The sequence below is a fragment of the Oryctolagus cuniculus genome, chromosome 2 (genome assembly GCF_964237555.1).
Source record: "Oryctolagus cuniculus chromosome 2, mOryCun1.1, whole genome shotgun sequence".
Lineage (NCBI taxonomy): Eukaryota > Metazoa > Chordata > Mammalia > Lagomorpha > Leporidae > Oryctolagus > Oryctolagus cuniculus.
This window is the reverse complement of record NC_091433.1, coordinates 10,430,601-10,452,180: the sequence shown is the minus strand read 5'-3', so window position 1 is coordinate 10,452,180 and position 21,580 is coordinate 10,430,601. Positions and strand designations below refer to the sequence as shown.

The following is a 21,580-nucleotide window of genomic DNA, read 5'->3' as shown; positions in this document are numbered from 1 at the left end:
ACCCCAGTTAGAATGGCTCACATTCAGAAATCTACCAACAATAGATGCTGGCGAGGATGTGGGGAAAAAGGGACACTAACCCACTGTTGGTGGGAATGGGTAAGCCACGATGGAAGTCAGTCTGGAGATTCCTCAGAAACCTGAATATAACCCTACCATTCAACCCAGCCATCCCACTCCTTGGAATTTACCCAAAGGAAATTAAATTGGCAAACAAAAAAGCAGTCTGCACATTAATGTTTATTGCAGCTCAATTCATAATAGCTAAGACCTGGAATCAACCCAAATGCCCATCAACAGTAGACTGGATAAAGAAATTATGGGACATGTACTCTATAGAATACTATACAGCAGTCAAAAACAACGAAACTCAGTCATTTGCAACAAGATGGAGGAATTTGGAAAACATCATGCTGAGTGAATTAAGCCAGTCCCAAAGGGACAAATATCATATGTTCTCCCTGATTGGCGACAACTAACTGAGTACCAAAGGGGAAACTTGTTGAAGTGAAATGGACACTATGAGAAACAGTGACTTGATCAGCTCTTGTCCTGACAGTTCATGTACAATGTAATACTTTATCCATTTTAGTATTTTTTTTTGTTCTAGTACCATTGGTTGAACTCTGTAATTAACACACAATTATTCTTAGGTGTTTAAATTTTAACTGAAAAGTGATCCCTGTTAGGAATTTGGAAAACATTATGTTGAGTGTAATAAGCCAATCCCAAAGAGACAAATACCACTTGTTCTCCTTGAAAGGTGACAACTAACTGAGCACCAAAAAGGAAACCTGTTAAAGTGAAATGAATATTATGAGAAACAGTGACTTGATCAGCCCTCACCCTGACTGTTGATGAGCAGCTTAATATGTTATCCCTCTTAGTATTTTTTTTGTTTGTTCTACTTAATACTTTTGGTTGAATACTGTAATCAATACACAATTCTTCTTAAGTGCTGAAACTTAACTGAAAAAAAAAAGAACAGAAAATACTAATGATGGGTTGAGGGTAGGATGGGGGGAATGTAGATGCTAAGTTCCTTTTGTCTTTGCAATCATCACCCCACACTTAAACACACACACTTTAGCCATCCAATGTTTTTCCATGTGCAAACTCTTCTCTGGGTCCTAGCCCAAGAAAAGCAAGTGCTATTATGTGCCTGTAGCCTGGATTCACTCTTTCTGCTTGGTGCTCATGACACTGACATGTGAGACCATGCTCACCATACACTAGCCAGTATGAAGGTAGGATTTTGTCTTAAGTCATAATTAAATCTGATTCGGTCCCATAACATCTGGTCCATAAAGACTCAGTAAAGCCTTGTGTGAATTTGTACAAAACATGAAGAAATGAATAATAAAACAAAAGAAACTTATTACTTCACTTTAGCTTGCTTGAAAATATTCAGCATCTCTTACCTTTGGTTTTTGACTTACTGTAGACTTTGAGAATTATCAAAGATTTTGCTTGGGATGATATGACTTTGAAATAACAGACAAAAATGTAATTTTATGAACATTTAATAAGGCAATATCTTGATAATTGATTTTATCACTCAGGTCATTTAATAAAATTTGTTAAAATTGCCTTTCATCTGTTTAAATATTTTTGAACATCCCTTTCAAGATAATTCATATCTGGGGTTGTTTTACATAGTTCATTTTTGACTGGTTTCAGCTGTTCGGTGGTTTATCTTGTTTTAATAGATTCTTCTAGAACTGTCTGTAAATGCTCTGGAATCTGAGTGGGAGTCTGTTTGATCCCATTCCTGGTTTCTCTGCATTCTAGAATCGCAGATTAAATGAAAGGATGTGCTAGAGTGAGCTTGGAACATTCAGATCCGTGTCCTGATCACAGTTCATCATCTTCTGAAATGGAATCCAGGTAATCTGTGTCAACATACAGGAGAAATCCGGAGAATAAGCTGTCTGCCCAGCCTGGGTCTGAGAAGAGGCCGTTCTGGTCAGTGAAGAAGATCTCCAGCCAGACTTCATCTTCTGGCTGCAGATAGATGACCGTGGATCCTGAAGCCACATCATGGTTCCCTGTGTTGGCATCGAAGGTCCTTATCCGGTACTGTCCATTGTGTACCAGTCCAATTGCCAGGTGCTTGTTCGCCAATGTGATATCATAAGAAAAGTAATAGATCCCTGGGAAAGCACAGATGAACTTCCCTGTTGCAGGATTGTAGTGCTCCCCCTCATTGAAGAGGACCTTGTTAAATATAATAGGTAGCCTTTCTTCTGGGTAGCTGGTCGTGATGCCAACAGAAAAGGCAGATTTGAGCACGATGCTTCCACATCTGCAAACTCCAGGCAGCCCTGGGTCCCCTTGGTCTCCTCGGTCTCCCTTTGGTCCAGGTGGCCCTGCTGGACCCACTTCTCCCTTCTCTCCCTCTGGTCCCATGGGTCCTTTCTTCCCAGTCTCTCCTTGGTCTCCTTTCTCACCAGCAAGACCCAGTGGTCCAGTCTTACCTCTCAAACCTTCAAAAAGAGTTTAGAGTTCCATTAATAGTTCTTCTAAATATAAGACTGCAAATAGCACACTACACAATTCAGCCAACTTTCAAGACTGTACTACCAAATGACACATCTTTTAAAAAAATGAGTGATGCGACAAACATGAAATAGAAAAATTTGGAAATTTAGAAATTCAGAAATTTAAGTCTATTTCCTTGAGTATGTTAGAAATCACTTTACCACTAAGTTAGAATAATTAACTAATATATGATAGATCGGCTGCCCCTCCACTATTTACATCCAGATATTGGTCACTACAGAAATTGTTCAATGAGCATGATAGTGTTATTCCCCAGAATGGAATCACAGAGGTAGACAGACCATATAAGTCTTTAGAGGCTATTTAGCCTCATTTACAGGCTATTTCATTTACTATTTACAATAAAAGAATTAAAATTAAGCTTGCTTATATTTATGAGCCTTTGGTAAGTACCAGGGATGTGTGAAGTGCTCTATTTGCATGCATTGTTTTATTTAAATCTCACAATGACTTCATGAAATAGGAATTCTTATTACTTCCATTGTAGGTGAAGAAACTGAGCCACAGAGAAGTTATTTTGCTCAAGGGAACAGAACTAATGGTTATGGAACTGATATGGGAACTGAAGCCTGCCTGACTGCAGCCTGAGCATCCACTGGAGTGATTGGCAATGCTGTCCATTGTAAAGTGCACTTGGAACATAGTAAGTGCTCCACGTGGTAAAATAACCATAAAGTATTGACCGCTACTGCTACATAGCTCCTTTCTGGAGAAGATGGAGTCCCAGAGGTTAGAAAACTTGCTTCTGGAATAAGAGTAGGACTAGAATCCATGACTTCTTAGCCTCATGATGCTTCCTCTTCATCATAAAGCCTCTTATTTGGGGTTTGGAGATAAGAATCCTAAATTCTGTTTGGCTTTACACCTAAATGGTTACATCCTTTTAGGCAAGTCCCTTAGTTTCTCTGGGTCTCATATACAGAAAAGATATAATAGCTATGTAGGGATTTCAACAAATTGAGATCATCATACAGGAATATTTTGTGTGTGTTTATCTTTATTTCTGCAGATCAACTATAGGCTAAATGCAGAGAAATAGAAATCTTAGTTAAAAGTAACAAACAAAATCTATAAAATTTCAAAACCATACATGTGGAAGCAGGATACACAGCAGACTCATAGAATGTCAAAAGACTTAAACAGCACTCTGGCCTCAAGGAATCAGCTATTAAGGCATTCGGATCTGGCTAAAAAGCCCATGAGAGTTTCACAGGCGTGGAAAGCCAAGACATTGTGGCAAAGAAAATGACCTAAATGAAAGATCTTTGTGAGTGAGATCCCAGCAGAAAGAATGGGCTATCAAAGAAGGCAGTACCTTTCTCTGAAGGGAGGAGAGAACTTCTACTTTGACTATGGCCTTGTCTAAATAAGATCAGAGTTGGTGAATTCAAGAGGCTTCCATAGCCTTGGCAGCTCATGACAAGAGCCTTGGGTGATTATTGATGCCATAAACAAGAGTGTCAATTGTTAATCAACAACGGGAATCACTGTGCACCTGCTCCCCATGTAGGACCTCTGCCCTTAATGTGTTGTACTACGCGAATTAACGGTAAAACTACTACCCAAACAGTACTTTATATTTTGTGTGTTTTTGTGGGTGCAGTCTGTTGAAATTTTTACTTAGTATATACTAAATTGATCTTCTGTATATAAAGATAATTGAAAATGAATCATGATGTAGAATGGGATGGGAGAGGGAATGGGAGATGGGATGGTTGTGGGGGGGAGGGAGATTATGGGGGGAAAAGCTGCTATAATTCAAAAATTCTACTTTGGAAATTCATATTTATTAAATAAAAATTGAAAAGAAAAAAAAAAAACAAAACCTTGCATGTAATAGCAATGATTTTGTACCATAAAAAGATGTCACTCAATGTAATAGTCAAATGCATTCCATAAATAATGCTTACATAATGTTGTCTCAAAAAGAATCAAATTTATTGGCTATCTTTAATATACTACTATATTCAGTGAAATATATTGTTGGTGGATTGTGTAGTTTCACTTTAAAATCTATTTGTTCTCAAGAACTCTTATTAAGTTAAACCTTTTTATCTTGGTGATGCTTTGATATTGTTTCTTTGAATATTACACATACATGGCTGTGTTAGTTTAATGATTTCATCATTTCTCAGTTGGCATTGTTAGCGATAAAGTGCTGAGAGTAATGTAAATTTGAAGAAAATTAAAGCTTTCACTTTGAAATATGAAACAGTTTAATCATTTCAGAAAGTGGCTGTTGAACAATTTATAGCGCATAGAAAATGCTAACCATGAATGTGGCCCTTTCTTGGAGAGTTGGGGTCAACATTGTTAACTGATCACAGTAGTATCTCCAGCTATGGGTGGCTTTTGTTGCTAGGTTCAAACTATACCAGGCCCAGCCAGGACACATTCTGATATTTATTTCTTGAAATAAGGTTATAATGGTTTGAATTTTCAATGTTTGTTTCATTATGGAAGAAATGAAATATGAATGCTATTTTGCTTTAGATTAACTTGGGAATCAAAGACTATCACTTCCGAATTGCTATTTTATATTCAAAAGGAGTTTAACATTTTTGCCTTCACTATTGACCTTTGATGCATTAATAAAATGACTTTGTTTACAGTATCAATTTTGACCATAAAATCTCATTATGTACACAAATCCCCTTGCCTCTGATTCTAGGCAAGTCACTCCTTGTCTGTGTTTCAAATGCCCCATCTTGCAAAATATGGACAAATTGGAACTACATCCATGTCAAACTCGTTGGGCAAAGAAGTCAATATAGACCCAGCAGACCTGAGATAAAAGCCCCTGTCAGCCATGGATTAGTTGTAGGAATTTGAAGATGCGGATTGATCTCTCTGGCTTTGGTCTCCCAGTCTTTGAAATGAAGGTGTTGTGCTGTACTGTTAGAGAGCTCATCCTCTTGAAGATTCTTTGAGACCAAATCATAGATACTGGGATGCAATTTCATGATGACCTCCATGAGAAGATCTTCATAACCTCAACTTCTGGGTTTTCTACAGTATTACCTTTGTAATACGCCAAAGTGCTGGAAGATAAATAGTCATGAGCTAGCTGTAATAATTTATCCTGTTTACCTAAAAGATTTTCATGTGTGTTAAAAGATGACACAATAAGAGTAGAAAGAAGGAATAATTCATTCTCTACTTCCCTATTATGTCACATATAGGCTTGGGCAGAAAGGAGAGTTACAGAGTAAGGGTTGGGCCATGTTTAGGTACTGGAGGCTGAGTAAAAAGAATTCCTTCTTAGTGCTCCATGAAATAGGTAGGTGTGCCTAGATTTTTTTTAAACACATTTGCTTATTTCTTCCATCTGCCCATTCACCATCCAGCCATCCATCCATCCATGGATCTATGCATGCATTCAATGCTCTAAAACTGATTGACCATCTCCTGCGTGCCTTCACTGAGTTAGGGGATGAGTGGGACACTGGCCTGAATAACATCTTCCCGGCTTCAAGTTAGCTGTTATTCCTTATGACCTTAGGATCTGCAATGTGTCATAGTTAAGCTCATGTATATACCTAAGTTTATATAATAAACTGGAATGAGTGATCTGGTTCATGAGGTAACTTTAGTGACATTTGAAGATATTTACATGAATATGCATTCAGATCAAGTATTGATGATGTACTACAATAATGATTATTGCAGACCAGCGTGAGAGGCACATATTTTTACAGAAAAAAATTTAATTCAGTAAAATAAGTTCTGAAATTCTGTCTTTCTAGACCAAAAAACACACTTGACTCTGCCTGGACTTGGTAGAGTCAGATATAGTGGGGGTGTTTACCCAGAGTACAAGAATGAGGGGACCCTGTAGTGTTAAAGGGAAACAGGGAGTCAAGGCTCCTGGACTTGGTTGAGTCAGATATAGTGGGGGTGTTTACCCAGAGTACAAGATTGGGGGGACCCTGTAGTGTTAAAGGGAAACAGGGAGTCAGGGCTCCTGGACACATTGTGCTCAGACACAGCCACATAAACACGCCACCCCTACTCGACTCCACCAATGGCTCTGTCCTAGCAGTTTCTAAGTGGTGCATGCTTCTCTTTTGATCATATTGTCATTCCTACCTTAACTTTCTGAGCTGTTACATGTCCTTATGTATATATAAATGTACATTGAATTTAAATAGTCTCAGGTTGGGAAAGTAACTTTATTTTTGAATCTCATTTTTTCCCATTGGTAACATTAGTATTATTGCTAGTAGGGTTCCAGTGGACTTTAAATACTAAATTAAGTTCTTTCTGAATGGTTGCTATTATATGTTGTAGTTATGCAGTTACACATTGACTTCTCCCACTTGAAAGTCTGTTTATCAAGACAAAGACAATGTCTTATTCAAGCTTTTGTTGCCAATGCCTAGAACAGTGTCTCACCCAGCTTTAACTTGCACTGCCTACATTTCTATCCTCAGGGCACTTGGCAAAGTCTGGAGACCTTAGCAGCTGCCACAGTTAAAGGGATGTTGCTCAACAGGGTGCAGTGCACAGGCAGCCTCCTCACAGTAGAAGCCTGCACGACCCACATGTCATTCGTGTAGAGGCTGAGAAACACTGGTCTAGAATAATGCTGGATAGTAACAGGTGCACTTACAAAAAGCTTGTGGAGTGAGTAATGTATGGGTGAGTGAATGTACTGGTGGCTATTGGAGTAGAGTTGGCCTCAGAGATGGTTAAAATTGCAGCGATTCTTAATATTGAATTTAACCTGATTTCCTCTGTTTCTCATTTATGACTTGTTGTATGGCATTGGGTAGTCATGAATTTTTCTGTGACCTATCTGTACATATTAAAATGTAGCATGTAATAATAGCTAACATTGGCTGAGTGCATACGGCATGGAAGTTATTTTGCGGGGTCAATTTTAGGTGTTCTTCCCCTTAAACTTCACCATTACCCTTACTACTGCCAACTTACAGATGAGGAAATTGGTGTTCAGAGAGGCTATTTGCCCAAGGATACTAAGTTAGTAGTTGTAGGGGCCAAGATTTGAGCCTAATCTCTGACTCCAATGCTTACTTGAGCAGTGACTACATTATTGCTTCCAGACACAGTAAATCAGAAGAGACAGCAATATATAACTCTGATTCTGGAGTTATACAGGAACTCTGGGATATTCATAATTATGACTATGTGGTAAATTATATTCACAGGTTACACTCAAGCATCACATTAAAAGTGCTTTCTCTGATGCTGAACAATGTGCATAGATTTGGTAGTTATTGATTTGCCAAATATTTTCTGCATGCCACATTTAGAAATGAATTATTAACCAATAACCTGAATATATATTATAATGCTATTTCACAGAACACCACTGAATCAGGTGCAATGATTAGACAGGGGCACTTTCTTAGATCTATTGATTTTTTGTTCCTTTCCTTTGTCCCAGTTTTTACACAGAAATTTATTTTCAAAGATTGATTCCAAATCCCTTCCTCTTTTAGATTAACACAGCCTCTCAAGAATTGCAGTTTGGTTTACTCTGAAGAATTGCAGAGTCTGGCAAGCTTCCCAGGCCAACTCATTTGTGGAGAACAAGAGTGAACATTACCGAAGGACTAGGGGACAATTGTGTTGCTGTGCCGAGCTACAGGAAATCTATTTTGTAACTGCTACAGGAGAGGTGGGACTGTGATGAGCTAGGAGAGTCAGGCCATGCAGTGTCATTGTCATTCCATCTGTGAAAAATAGCATCTAGAATCTTGTTATGTATCTTTGGTTCAGTGCCAAGCAAGGCAGTACCTTTGTATCTGGTGACTAATTTCTGCCTCTGCTTAGTTGCTCTGTCTTCCTTCCTGCCCACCTGTCTGTCTGTCCATCCATGCACTCACATATCCAGTCACTCCTGTATAATAGAATATCCGTTGGCTCCAGGCCTCAGATGCTCTGAGTCCAGCATGCATCTGCATCTGCATCCACCCTCAGCAATTCATTTAAAACACTGGGGCTTAATTTTCTCCTCTACATAATGGGACGACGTCCACCAGCAGAAGCTGTCATCACTGTTGCATGGGGATTCAGCAAAGAGTTCAGGGCAGCATCTGAACACTTCTCACCAGAAAGCAACACAGAGAAGGAGCAGCTGTACAGTGGGAACAAAGGGGTGTTCTGTGGGACTTCATTATTCATTACCTGCAGATCCCTTTTCCCCCTTTTCTCCTTTCCTGCCGTCTCGACCATCTCTGCCTGGAAGGCCGATGCGGCCGTGGTGCCCAGGAGAACCGTTTGCTCCTGGGGGGCCCGGAGGTCCCGGTAAGCCCGGAATGCTGCAGATGTATCTCGGGGTGTAGCTCTCTCCTTTGAACTGATGTCCTCGAGGTTGTCCACTTGCACAAAGGGCGAAACTTGTAACATAGAGCAAGACAAACATCTTTGGCTCTGGAAGAGAAACAAAGGGACATCAATGCACCCTCTTTGGACTTGAAGATGAGAGCAGGAATCTGTAGCCACTCACTGCAGTGCTTGCCTTTTCACACATGTAAAACTTTGTCAACTCTCATACTGTCATTGAATACTCTTCACACAGTACTGATCAAAGTTCTCAATGCTCTACACAGAAGTTGTGTAGATCAAGGGTTGAATTAAAAAATTTCAAGTTAAATCTCAATGATGCACTTACTGTACAGAAATAAACAATGGTCTTTGAAAAATGACATTTTCTTTTTGCAAAAGCAATGCATTTTTAAAAAATATTTATTTATTTAAAAGTCATAGTCACAGAGAGAGAGGGAGAGACAGAGAGAGATCTTTCATCTGCTGGTTCACTCCCCAGATGGTTCTAACAGCCAGTGCTGGGCAAGGCTGAAGCCAAGAGCCAGGAGCTTCTTCCAGGTCTCCCACATGGGGGGAGGGCCCCAAGCACTTTGGCCATCTGCTGCTGCTTTCCCAGCTGCATTAGCAGGGAGCTGGAACAGAAGTGGAATGGCCAGGACAGAACCGGTGCCTATATGGTTATGCTGGCATCACAAGCAGCGGCTTTACCCACTACTCCACAATGCCAGCCCCCAGATAATGCATTTTTAAAAAGAGAAAAGTAGAGATACAAATGAATAAAATAAATATCAGTGCTATTCTTACCACCCAGAAACACCTGTCCTTTGCATTTTAATATTTATACCCTTCTAGTCCTTTCTGCTTGTGCTGTGGAGAAAAGTGGTATCTTGTCTTTTTTACAATTCCTGTAAGTTTTTCCATTTACCAATGTATCATGAACACTTTGTGTCCAAATTATTCATAACATTATACAGTTACTGCTTTTGTCTCTATTATCTTCTACGGACACAGTCCCTCATTATAGGTATTTAAGTTGTTTCCGGTGTTCCACAAATATAAATACCACACTAGACATTCTGCTAAGTAATCTTTGCATACATCCATGATTGCTTTCTTAGAATTACTGGGCTTTTTAAAGCAGGGGAAAGGCAGAGGCATTTTAAGGAAAACCGTGTTTTTCATTTGATAATCAAGTGTAATGCAATTAGTGTTAATTGGAGTACTGTACATGTCTTGGGGGGTGTCTCAAACTTTAATTTAAACTCTCCAGGATGTAATGCCATGGTGTCCCATTAAGCTCTTAGCACTGGGGCTTGATTAAGAGCTGTGTGAGATTCCACTGTGCACGGCACCATGCATCCTCTGTGAAGTAGATAGCTGGCCTCTTCAGCCCTGATCTGACAGCACTTGGGTTTTTTCCTACTCAGCTGAGAATAATGGATCATTTATTAGCATGATGTCTTTGTATATTGAGTGGGGATGGGGAGGTTCAGGGAAGACTGGGGAGACCTGAGTTTTTAGGCTAAATGGTCCTTAGAATTACCAGTTTCTTGACTAGGAGAACATGTATAGATGGCTCTGGAATTGCACAAAGTAGTTTGGGATGATTGGACTTGTGCTTTATTTTTTTTCCAAAGAAACAGTTTACTTAATGAGTGCAAATTGCATAAGTACAATTTTAGGAATATAGTGATTCTTCCCACCATACCCACCCACCCCACTCCACCTCCTTCTCCCTCTCCCATTCCCAGTCCCATTCTCCATTAAGAATAAAACAAACAAAACAAAACAAAACAAAGCAACTGTTCCTTGACAGTCAAGACAATGGTTGCTCAAGTCATTGCTTCTCAAAGTGACAATTTCACTTCTACAGATTTCCTTTTAGGTGCTCTATTAGTTATCACAGATCAGGGAGAACATGTGGTATTTGTCCCTTTGGGGCTGGCTTATTTCACTAAGTATGATGTTTTCCAGATTCAACCATTTTGCTGAAAATGACCAGATTTCACTTTTTTCTTTTTTTACCACTGTGTAGTATTCCATAGAATACATAATCCCATAATTTCTTTATCCAGTCTTCAGTTGATGGGCATTTAGGTTGATTCCATGACTTAGCTATTGTGAATTAAGCTGCAATAAACATGGGGATACAGACAATTCTTTTAATTACTGACTTTATTTCCCTTGGGTAAGTTCCCAGGAGTGGGATGGCTAGGTCATATGGTAGGTCTATATTCAGATTTCTGAGGTATCTCCAAACTGATTTTCATAGTGATTTTACCAGTTCACATTCCCACTAACAGTGGCTTAGGATACCTTTTCCCCCACATTATCGCCAGGATTTGTTGTTTGTTGATTTCTGTATGAAAGCCATTCTAACTGGGGTGAAGTGAAACCTCATTGTGGTTTTGATTTGCATTTCCCTGACAGCTACTGATCCTGAGCATTTTTTCATGTATCTGTTGGTCATCTGAATTTCCTCTTTTGAAAAACGTCTGCTTAAGTCCTTGGCCCATCTCTTAATTTGTTGTTTGTTTTGTTGTTGTGGAGTTTCTTGATCTCTTTGTAGATTCTGGTTATTAATCCTTTATCAGTTACTTGTTTGCAAATAATTTCTCTCATTCTGTAGGTTGTCTCTTCACTTTCCTGAGTGTTTCTTTTGCAGTACAGAAGCTTTTCAGTTTGATGTAATCCAAGTTGTTGATTTTGGCTTTGATTGCCTATGCCTCTGGGATCTTTTCCAAGAAATCTTTGCCTGTGTTAATGTCTTGAAGGGTTTTTCCAATGTTCTCTAGTAATTTGATGGTATCAGGTCATAGATTTAGGTCTTTAATCCATTTTGAATGGGTTTTCATATAAGGTATAAGATAGGAGTCCTGCTTCATTCTTCTGCATGTGGAAATCCAATTTTCCCAGCACCATTTGTTGAAGAAACTGTCCTTGCTCCAGGGTTTGGTTTTAGTTCCTTGGTCAAATAAAAGTTGGTGTAGATGTTTGGATTGATTTCTGGTGTTTCTATTCTGTTCCATTGGTCTATCCATCTGTTTTTGTACCAGTACCAGGCTGTTTTTATTATAATTACCTTGTAATATGTCTTCAGATCTGGTATTGTGATGCTTCCAGCTTTGTTTTTGGTGTATAAGATTGCTTGAGCTGTTCGAGGTCTCCTATGTTTCCATATGAATTTCAGCATCATTTTTTCTAGATCTAAGGAGAATGTCTGGTATTATGATAGGTATTGTGTTGAATCTGTAGATTGCTTTCAGAAAAATGGACATTTTGATGATATTGATTCTTTCAATCCATGAACACAAACAATTTTTCCAAATTTTTTATCTTCTTCTATGTCTTTCTTCAATGTTTCGTAATTCTCATCATAGATATCTTTGACATCCTTGGTTAAATTTTTTTCCAAGGTATTTGATTGTTTTTGTGGCTATTGTGAATGAGATTGATCTTAGATGTTCTTTCTAAGCTGTGGCATTTTCTGTGTATACAAAGGCTGCTGATTTTTGTGTATTGATTTTATATCCTACTACTTTACCAAACTCTTCTTTGAGTTCCAATAGTCTCTTGGTGGAGTCTTTTGGATCCCCTGTATATAGAATCATGCCACCTGCAAATAGGGATAGTTTGATTTCCTCATTCTTAATTTGAATCCCTTTGATTTTTTCTTGTCTAATGCTTCTGGCTAAAACTTCCAGGACTGTATTAAATAGCAATGGTAAGAGTAGGCATTTTTCTCTAGTTCCTGATCTCAGTGAGAATGCGTCACACTTTTCCCCATTCAATAGGATGCTGGCCATGGCATTGTCATAAATTGCCTTGATTCTGTTGATGAATGTTCCTTCTATATGCAGTTTGCTTAGAGTTTTCATCATGAAAGGGTATTGTGTTTTATCAAATGCTTTCTCTGCATCTTTTGAGGTCATTATATGGTTTTTGTATTTCAGCTTGTTAATGTGATGTATCACATTGATTGATTTACATATGTTGAACTATCTTGCATGCCAGGGATAAATCCCAATTGGTCCAGGAGAATGATCTTTCTGATGTTTTGTTGGATGTGATTGGCCAGAGTTTTGTTGAAGATTTTTTGCATCTATGTTCACCAGCGAAATTGGTCTGTAGTTCTCTTTTTCTGTTGCATATTTTTGAGGTTTAGGAATTAAGGTGATGCTGGCTTCATAGAAGGAATTGGGAGGATTCCCTCCCTTTCAATCGTTTTGAATAGCTTGAGATGAATTGAAGCTAGTTCTTTTTAAAATGTTTATTGGAATTCAGCAGTGAAGCCATCTGGTCCTGGGCTTTTCTTTGTTGGGAGGTTCTTTATTACATATTCAATTACCATCATGATTGTTGGTATGTTTTGGTTTTCTATGTCTCATGGCTCAATTTAGGTAGGTTATATGTGTCCAGGAATCTATCCATTTGTTCGGGTTTCCCAATTTGTTGGCACACAGCTCTTTATAGTAATTTATTTCTGTGGTGTCTGTTGTTACATTTCCTTTTCCATCTCTAATTTTGTTGATTTGGGTAATCTTCCTCCATTTTTTGGTAGTTGGAACCATGGTGTGTCAATTTTTATTTTTTCAGAAAACCAACTCTTGGTTTTGCAGATTCTTGTATTGTTTATTTGGTTTCAATTTTGTTTATTCTCTAATTTTGATTATTTCTTTTCTCCTACTAGTTTTGAGTTTCATTTGCTATTATTTTTCTAGGTCCTTGAGATGCACCGAGAGCTCATTTATTTGGAGCCTTTCCAATTTCTTGATGTAGGCACAAATTGCTATAAACTTTCCTCTTAACACTGATTTTGCTGGATCCCATAAATTTTGATATGTTGTATTGTTGTCTTCATTTGTTTCCAGAAATTTTTTGATTTCTCTTTTGATTTCTTACTCACTGTTTATTCAGGAGCATGTTGTTCAGACTCCATGTGTTTGCATAGGTTTTGTAATTAGGTGCATATAGATTTGTAATAGTCACATCTTCTTGTTGAATTGATCCCTTAATCATTACACGGTGTCCTTCTTTGTCTCTTTTAACAGTTTAAAGTCTATGTTGTGTGATATAAGAATGGCTATACCATCTCTTTTTTTGTTTCTGTTGGCATGGAATATCTTTTTCCATCTTTCACTTTCAGTCTGAGTGTATCTTTGTTAGTGAGATGTGTTTCTTGTAGGCAGCAAATAGATGGGTTTTGTTTCTTAACCCATTCAGCCAGTCTGTGTCTTTTAACCGGAGAGTTGAGGCCATTTATATTTAAGGTGACTATTGATAAGTAACAACTTTGCCCTGCCATTTTTCCAAAAATATTCCTATTTTTTTTCTTTGAATTTCCTTTGAACTTCTACTAGGAGATTTTCTTCTTTTACCTTCTTTTATAGTGATGACCATATTTCTGTGTTTCTGTGTGCAACATATCCTTAAACATCTTCTGCAGGGCTGGATGGGTGGTAATAATTTCTTTTGGTTTCTGTTTGTCATGGAAGGTCTTTATTTCATCCTTATTCATAAATGAGAGCTCTTCAGAGTATATTATTCTGGATTGACAGTTTTTTTCTCTTAAGACTTGGAATATATCTTGCCATTCTCTCCTAGCCTGTAGGGTTTCTGATGAGAAGTCCCGTGTGAGTCTAATTGGAGATCCTCTGAAAGTAATCTGGCATTTCCTTTGTGCACATTTTAGAGTCTTTATGTTTTACTGTGGAGAGTTTGATTACAATGTGTTGTGGTGAAGCTCTTTTCTGGTCATGTCTATTAGGAGCTTTATGTTTTTCCTGTACTTGGATACCCCTTTCTTTCTCCAAATTGGAGAAATTTTCTGTTATTATTTCACTAAAAGGCCTTCTAATCCTTTCTTTTCATGCCTTTAGGAACTCCTAGAACACATATATTGGGTGGTTTGATAGTATCCTGCAGATTCTCAACAGTGTTTTTTAGTTTTCTAATTTCTTCTTCTTGTGTTTGGTCTGACTGTATAATCCTGTGCTTTCTCTTCTCAGTTGGATATTCTTTCTTCTGCTTCACCAGTTCTGTTGTTAAGGCTCTCCACTGTATTTTTCATTTGTTGTATTGAATTATTCATTTCCAAGATTTCATTTTGATTTCTCTTTAATATCTCAATTTTGTGGGAGAAACTTTCTTTCATGTCATGTATGGATTTCATTAGTTTGTGCATTGGTTTCAGATTACTCCTAAGTAATCCTATGGTCAATTTTTTGAATTCCCTTTCTGGCATTTCTTCAATTTCATCATCTTCACAATCTAGTATTGAGGTTGTGTTCTTTTGGGGGTGTCATGTTGTCTTCCTTGTTCTTGTTTCTTGGATGTGCATTTGTTATTCAGCATTTGTGGGGATACTTGTTTTTTTCTTCTTGGACTTTTCGCTGTGGTGGCTTTTATCTTTGGACTATGTCTGATTGGATTAGTGGAGCGTCTGCAGTCAGGAATTACTAGAAGTGTGTGGTGGATGTGGCCAGTGATCTCTGTTTACTGCTCCAGATTGAAGGGCGTGTCTGAGGTGACACACCCAGGTTTGGTGTGGTAAATCTCTCCCTCCCTCCCTCCCTCTCTCTTTTCTCTCTCTCTCTCTCTCTCTCTCTCTCTCTCTTTCTTTCTTTCTATTGGGATGGTGGTTTCTTCTTGTCTGTTGACAAAGACTCAGTTGGCTCCTCTTCTTGACGGAAACCAGTCCTGGGTGCTAGCCCCAGTGAGTATATTATTCGTCCACTCTACCATAAGGACCACACAAAGGATCTGTGCAGCTCTCAGTACAAGCTCAGATTCCCCAGCAATGTCTCTTGCCATGTAACCAGGGAGCCCTGATTGTGTGCAGCCTTCCACAGTGACTGCCCAATGTTCCAGCCACACCCTAAGTCCTCCCATGCAACCTCAGTGTTTTCACATTCCCGGCACACAAGACTCCCATAGTCACTTTCAAAAGTTTCCCCCTGGGTCACGAGCACCCAGCCCCCTGTATTTTCTCCCCACTAGACTCAGGAGTCTCCACTTGGCTGATTGCTGGGCATGGACATGAGCTGGAACAGCTGCTACGTTTGTCCAAAATGCCGGTGACTGCGTCTGGTCTCACATTGCTCTCCAATGCTGTGGAGGAGGCTCTCGGCCTCTGGGGTCCTAAGTTGTGCTCATCTTGGCCCTCCACATAAGTCTACTGTGCTCCTCCAATTTACATGGTTTCCTTTGCTGTTTCTCCCTAACCCTTCCCTGAGACTGCACTCTTTCCACTTTTTAATAACGATCTTCTTGTAGACTCACGCAGCAAGCTCCATCCCTACTCCACCATCTTAATCCCTTATGGATTGGTGCTTTAATAATAATAGAAAAAACACATAGTGCTTGACCTGGCACATGCTCCTTCAAAGGAAGTAATCATACCATGTGGGGAAGCAATCAGACAGAGTCTCTTTGGTTTTTTGACAGCCACTCAGAACATTAACTAGGCACTGGTTACCACTTTTGTGGTACCCGGGGGAAATTGCAACATCTTTGAATTAGGCCCAGGAATTTGAGAGAGCATCGGAAAGACAAAACTAAGAAAAACACAGAATGCACATAAACTTTTGAAATAAGCCTGATTCCTAGAAATCTTATTAGTGAAAAGTAACAGCATTCATCCAAATACAGGCGTTTTATTTGTAGTCATAAAATGAAAATCAAGAACATCTTTTGGCATGCACTGTTTGCTACACTTATCATAGTAGTCCTTTTTTTTGGTTTCTGTAATGAAATACTTGAGGGTAGTACTTATAAAGAAAAGGGGGTCATGAGCTCACAGTTTTGGAGGTTGAAAGTTCAATAGCATAGGCTGGTTCTGGTGAGGCCCCACCCCCTGTTGCCGGCTGCATCACTTCATGACAGATGGCACCATTGTGAGAGCACTTCCTCTAGAGAGAGACAGAGGAAGAGAGGGAAAGGGAGAGGGAGAGGGGGAGGTACAGGGAGAGGGGGACGGAAAGGGAGGAGGGAAAGGGAGAGAGGGGGAGGGAGGGGGAGAGGGAAAGGGGAAGAGGGGGAGGGAGAGAGGGAGATGAGGAGAGAGGGAGGGGGAGAAGGGAAGCGTGGGAGGGAGGGGAGGAGAGAGAGGGAGAGGGAGAGGGGGAGGGAGAGGGGAGGGGAGGGGAGGGGCAAGGGAAGGAGGAAGGGGAGGGGGAGGGAAGGGGAGAGGGAGGGAGAGAGGGAGGGGAGAGGGGAGGGAAAAGGGAAGAGTGGGAGGGAGGGGGAGAGGGAGGGAGAGAGAGAATCTTAGGAAGCCAGAGCAAGGGTGGTGCACCCCATGTGGTGCAGGGGCCCAAGGACTTGGGACATGTTTCATAGGCACATCATCAGGGGACTGAATTGGGAGTAGAGCATCCAAAATTTGAACCAGCACCCATATGGGATGCCAGTGTCACAGGTGGCAGTTTAGCCCAGTATACCACAACATCAGCCCCAACATGGAGGCTTTTAACCACACACAATAGAGGACTCTGGGGGAGGCCAGGAGTTGAGTCTAAGAGTGATTGACATCGTCAGAGAGAAGATGCTTTGGGCAATGGCATCTTAGACACTCTGATAGAAGTGTGAGACTAGTCATTTATTTATTATATTATATTATATGTACTATATGTACTGTATATTATATATACTATATAACCAGCCTAAGTGGGGACAGCTTTCTCTCTTTAAAGGATTCATTTATTTGAAAGGCAAAGTTACAGAGAAAGAGGTCTTCCATCCACTGCTTCACTCCCCAAATGGCCACAATGGTGGGGCTGGGCCAGGCCAAAGTCAGGAGCCCTGAACTCAATGTGGCTCTCTCATGTGGGTGCTGGGGCCCAAGCACTGGGGCCATCTTCTGCTGCTTTTCAGGCCATTAGGCTGGAACTGGATGGGAGCTAAAGCAGCTGGAGCGTGAATCCCTGCTCATATGGTATGGCGGTGTTGCAATGGTGGCTTAACCTGCTGTGCCCCAGCACTGGCCCCAGCGAGAGTTGATATTTAACTAGATTCCTATCGATGAACATTTGGAATGTTTCACTGTTTTGTTAGTATAAATAATAGTGCAATGAATATCTAATTCTGTCATCTACTTAATTGCATATGGTTTATTCTATTTTATTTTTGACAGGCAGAGTGGACAGTGAGAGAGAGACAGAGAGAAAGGTCTTCCTTTGCCGTTGGTTCACCCTCTAATGGCCGCCGTGGCCAGCGCGCTGCGGCCAGCGCACCACGCTGATCGATGGCAGGAGCCAGGTGCTTATCCTGGTCTCCCATGCGGGTGCAGGGCCCAAGCACTTGGGCCATCCTCCACTGCACTCCCTGGCCACAGCAGAGAGCTGGCCCGGAAGAGGGGCAACCGGGACAGAATCCGGCACCCCGACCGGGACTAGAACCTGGTGTTCTGGTGCCACAAGGCAGAGGATTAGCCTAGTGAGCTGTGGCGCCGGCCACATGTGGTTTAGACTTGAGCATCAAATGATTTTTCTCAGTTTGTCTTTTCACTTTGTTCATGTACTTTTTAGATGGTTTTTTAGCATGAAACACTTTTTGAGGTTCAATTTGTGCTTAGAAGATAATAGAAAAGAGCCTTGCAGTTTTCTTTTAATTCTTTTTTTTTCACATTTAAAAATATGATCCATTAGAACTTTTTTGATAAGAAGTGTGAAGTAGGGTTACCACTTTACATTTTCAATACCTTGTAATAAATAGCCCATCATTCATCCGCTGCCCCACTGATTTTCAATGAACTTGGTTATTCTGACTGACAATGAGGCATGTGGGTCAGGACTTTGTAAACATTACAATAGATTTTACCAACTTTATAAAGATATAATTTTCACACCATATAATTCAACAAAGTGAAAGTGCATTATAATCCAACTTTAGCATACCTCCAAAATCCCCCAAAGAAATCTTGTACCCATTGGCAGTCACTCCTCATACAATATACTTTAAAGCACTAAATTGAATTATGCAAATTTATGTAGAATATGTGATAAAATATATTTTTCCATCATTTTGCATTTTTGGAGTTAGAAAATCAAAGCTCTGAAAATATTGCTAAACTTGAACAGATCTGTCCTGGATGTAAATTATACATGAGGGTCTATTCTATTTTTCTGTAGAGATTATACAAATGTGGGTTTTAGTTCTTATAGCATCTATTTAAAAATTGATTTGTATTACTTTAGATTCTAGAGGCTTTATGTTACTGTGCGTTTTGAATATTTAAGGAAAGAATGTAGTATGTGTTGCTTTGGAAATATTTTTAGTTATAGAACCCTCTGTGCTTGCTAAAGTAGCCATGGGAAACTCTTGGAGAAATACTGATTAAACCAGGGAAAGATTGAACTGCTAGAAAATGTGTTCATAGATTGAGATCCCTTGGTAAATAGCACATTTTCTTCTTTTAGAAATGAAAGTTTTGGGAACATAAAATGATGCAGTTTTGTGGAAAACAGTATAATGATTTCTCAAAAATATTGAACATAGAATTTCCATATTATCCAGCAATTCTGCTTCTGGAACTAAAAGCAGGAACTCAAATGGCTCTCTATACACCTGTATTCATAGCAGCATTATTCACAGTAGCCAAAAGTGGACAGGACCCAAGTGTCCATCCACAGATGAATGGATAAACAAAGTATCCGTACAGTGAGATACTATTCAGCCTTACAAAGCAAGAACATTCTGACACAAGCTACAACATGGGTGAACCTTGAAGACGTTATACTAAGTAAAGACAGTTTGTGAAAAAGATAACTATTGTATGTTTCCTTTCAACCGAAGTGCCTAGAGTAGTCACATTCATAGAGACAGAAATTCTGCAGCTTCCAAGTGAGCTCATGAGGGCACTGCCATACTCCGACCCAGCCAGAGTTTGAACTGAGTTCTCTGTCTCCAGCGCTTGAGTGTTCCTCGATATCATGTGCGGGAGACTAAGATATGACTTCATGACAAGGGGCTGGCCTGGATTATTAACTCACATTGGAAATGTGCTTTGCCTGGAAATCATTAGGAAGAGGATAGGTAACCAGTGAGGGCCAGAATGAGACATTCCCCTGGCTTCTGGGGCGCAGATTTCACAACAGGGGGCTCTCTCATTCTCTGGCTGCACTAGGACTGGCACTGTGATGGGGCCCGAGGGGGCCCTGAGCTCCTCACGCCCCAATTCCTTCTGTGTTGGGCTCCTCAGCTCCCTGCCCGTGGCTCCGGTTTCCCTCTGCATAGCCGCTTCCCGTCCTTCCTCCTGCTGGCACTGCTCACAGCCCTGCAAGGCCGCCCAATCACACTGTGTTCCAGCTGTTTATTTGCTTGCCTGCTTCCCCACCCAAATGTGAACGCCACATCACGGATATCTAGGACACAGACTTGTCCACGGGGCAGGCTCAACTAAGCTTGAAAGGAGGAAAAATCCACTCACTATCATCAACAATTCATAATTTATAAACTTTTGGCTGTTGCATGTTAAGTGCCACGGTGGAAGAGTGATGAAAAAAAAAAAACCCTGAGATTTGTAAAACATCTTACAGTCTACAGAGCAATGCGAAGTCCACTTCATCCTCCCAAAGCAGCTTTTGGGACAGGCTGGACAGAGAACCAAGGCTCAGAGGGACCCTGTCACTCGTCTATGGTCCAAAAGCTCACGTCAGGTCAGAGATTTGAACCCAGGTCTTGAGGTCCATGGATTCATTCTGCAAGAATCGTTGGTTTCATAAACTAAAATCTACCTTATGAAAGAAAGGCCATTGCATCTACGTCTGCCAACATTCTAAAACTAACAAGAGTAAGCACCATACTTGCTTGGCTGGTGGTGGCCGCAGGGTTCTAAATCCACAGGAGACTGAAGCTCTTTCATGAGAGTTCAGTGAGAAACTGCTTTGGTACCAGACAGAATAACAGATCCAAGTTCTCCAAGAGTTCCAAATAGTTGTGCTAAAAATAATGTTCTGCTTAGTCCCAAAGAGCCAGAGGCCCTGGAAGTCATTCATCGAGCGAAGCTCAACTCGGGGACCAGTTAAAATTATGGTTTTGTTTGGGATCGGCTTTGAGTGCCTGCTTTTCTTGACTGGTAAGTTTAGAGACTTCTCCATCGCTGTGCTCTGGCCACTTTTCCAGATTTGTTTACTTAATTTTTCCCCTCCGCATTTGTTTTCCATTGAGAGGATGTTTTAGGGGGAAAAAAAAAACAGTCGCTGACTGGAAATTAGCTGTTAGCTTGGAGAGCACAGTCCTTTTGTGTGTGAGACTTTTCCAGGTAGAACCTTTAGATTCTAATGGTGTTTCACAGAATTACAAGGACGATGTGACACCTATTCCTAGCGACTATGGCAGGAAAGTGGCCCTTCCTCTGTGTGCTGCAGAAAGAAAGATATGAGTACTGCCCTGTGGTTTGCTTTGTTCCGGGCTGAAAGGACAAATGATTGCGTATTTTTAGAAGACTAATATGCCTTTGTTCCTATAGAGAAATGATCGTAACGACTCAAAAGGCAGACTGATTCTCTAAAACCTATGACTAGTCTTCTCCGGTGTAATCAATTTCTTTGTTTCCCTCTGATGTGTATTTTTTAATATTTGCTTGGCAACTGCAATATATAATTTATGATGTCATGTATGGAAATTAAGTGACTGAATAAAAATCTTGTTTTCATCTTGCTTTCACGAGCCTCATTCTTCTCTAGCAGTGAGAATGCCAATTGAGAGAAATGCTTCTATAGTT

At 40.1% G+C, this 21,580-nt stretch overlaps 1 protein-coding gene across 4 annotated transcripts in view; it reads right to left on the bottom strand.

The window, feature by feature from the left end:
- Positions 1 to 1,507: 1,507 nt before the first annotated feature.
- Positions 1,508 to 21,580, bottom strand: part of C1QTNF7 (C1q and TNF related 7) — a 120,748-nt gene continuing 100,675 nt past the window's right edge. For 3 of the 4 annotated variants that reach the window (XM_051830167.2, XM_008274297.4, XM_008274309.4), the window contains 2 exons: positions 8,716 to 8,961; positions 1,508 to 2,486 (listed from right to left, as the gene is read on the bottom strand). In XM_051830167.2, the coding sequence (XP_051686127.1) occupies positions 1,855 to 2,486; positions 8,716 to 8,953 (870 nt within the window). In that variant the 5' untranslated portion in view covers positions 8,954 to 8,961 and the 3' untranslated portion in view covers positions 1,508 to 1,854. Of the gene's footprint in view, positions 2,487 to 8,715; positions 8,964 to 20,661; positions 21,507 to 21,580 lie in introns of those variants that run through there. The other variant, XM_070068048.1, reaches the window with a different exon arrangement.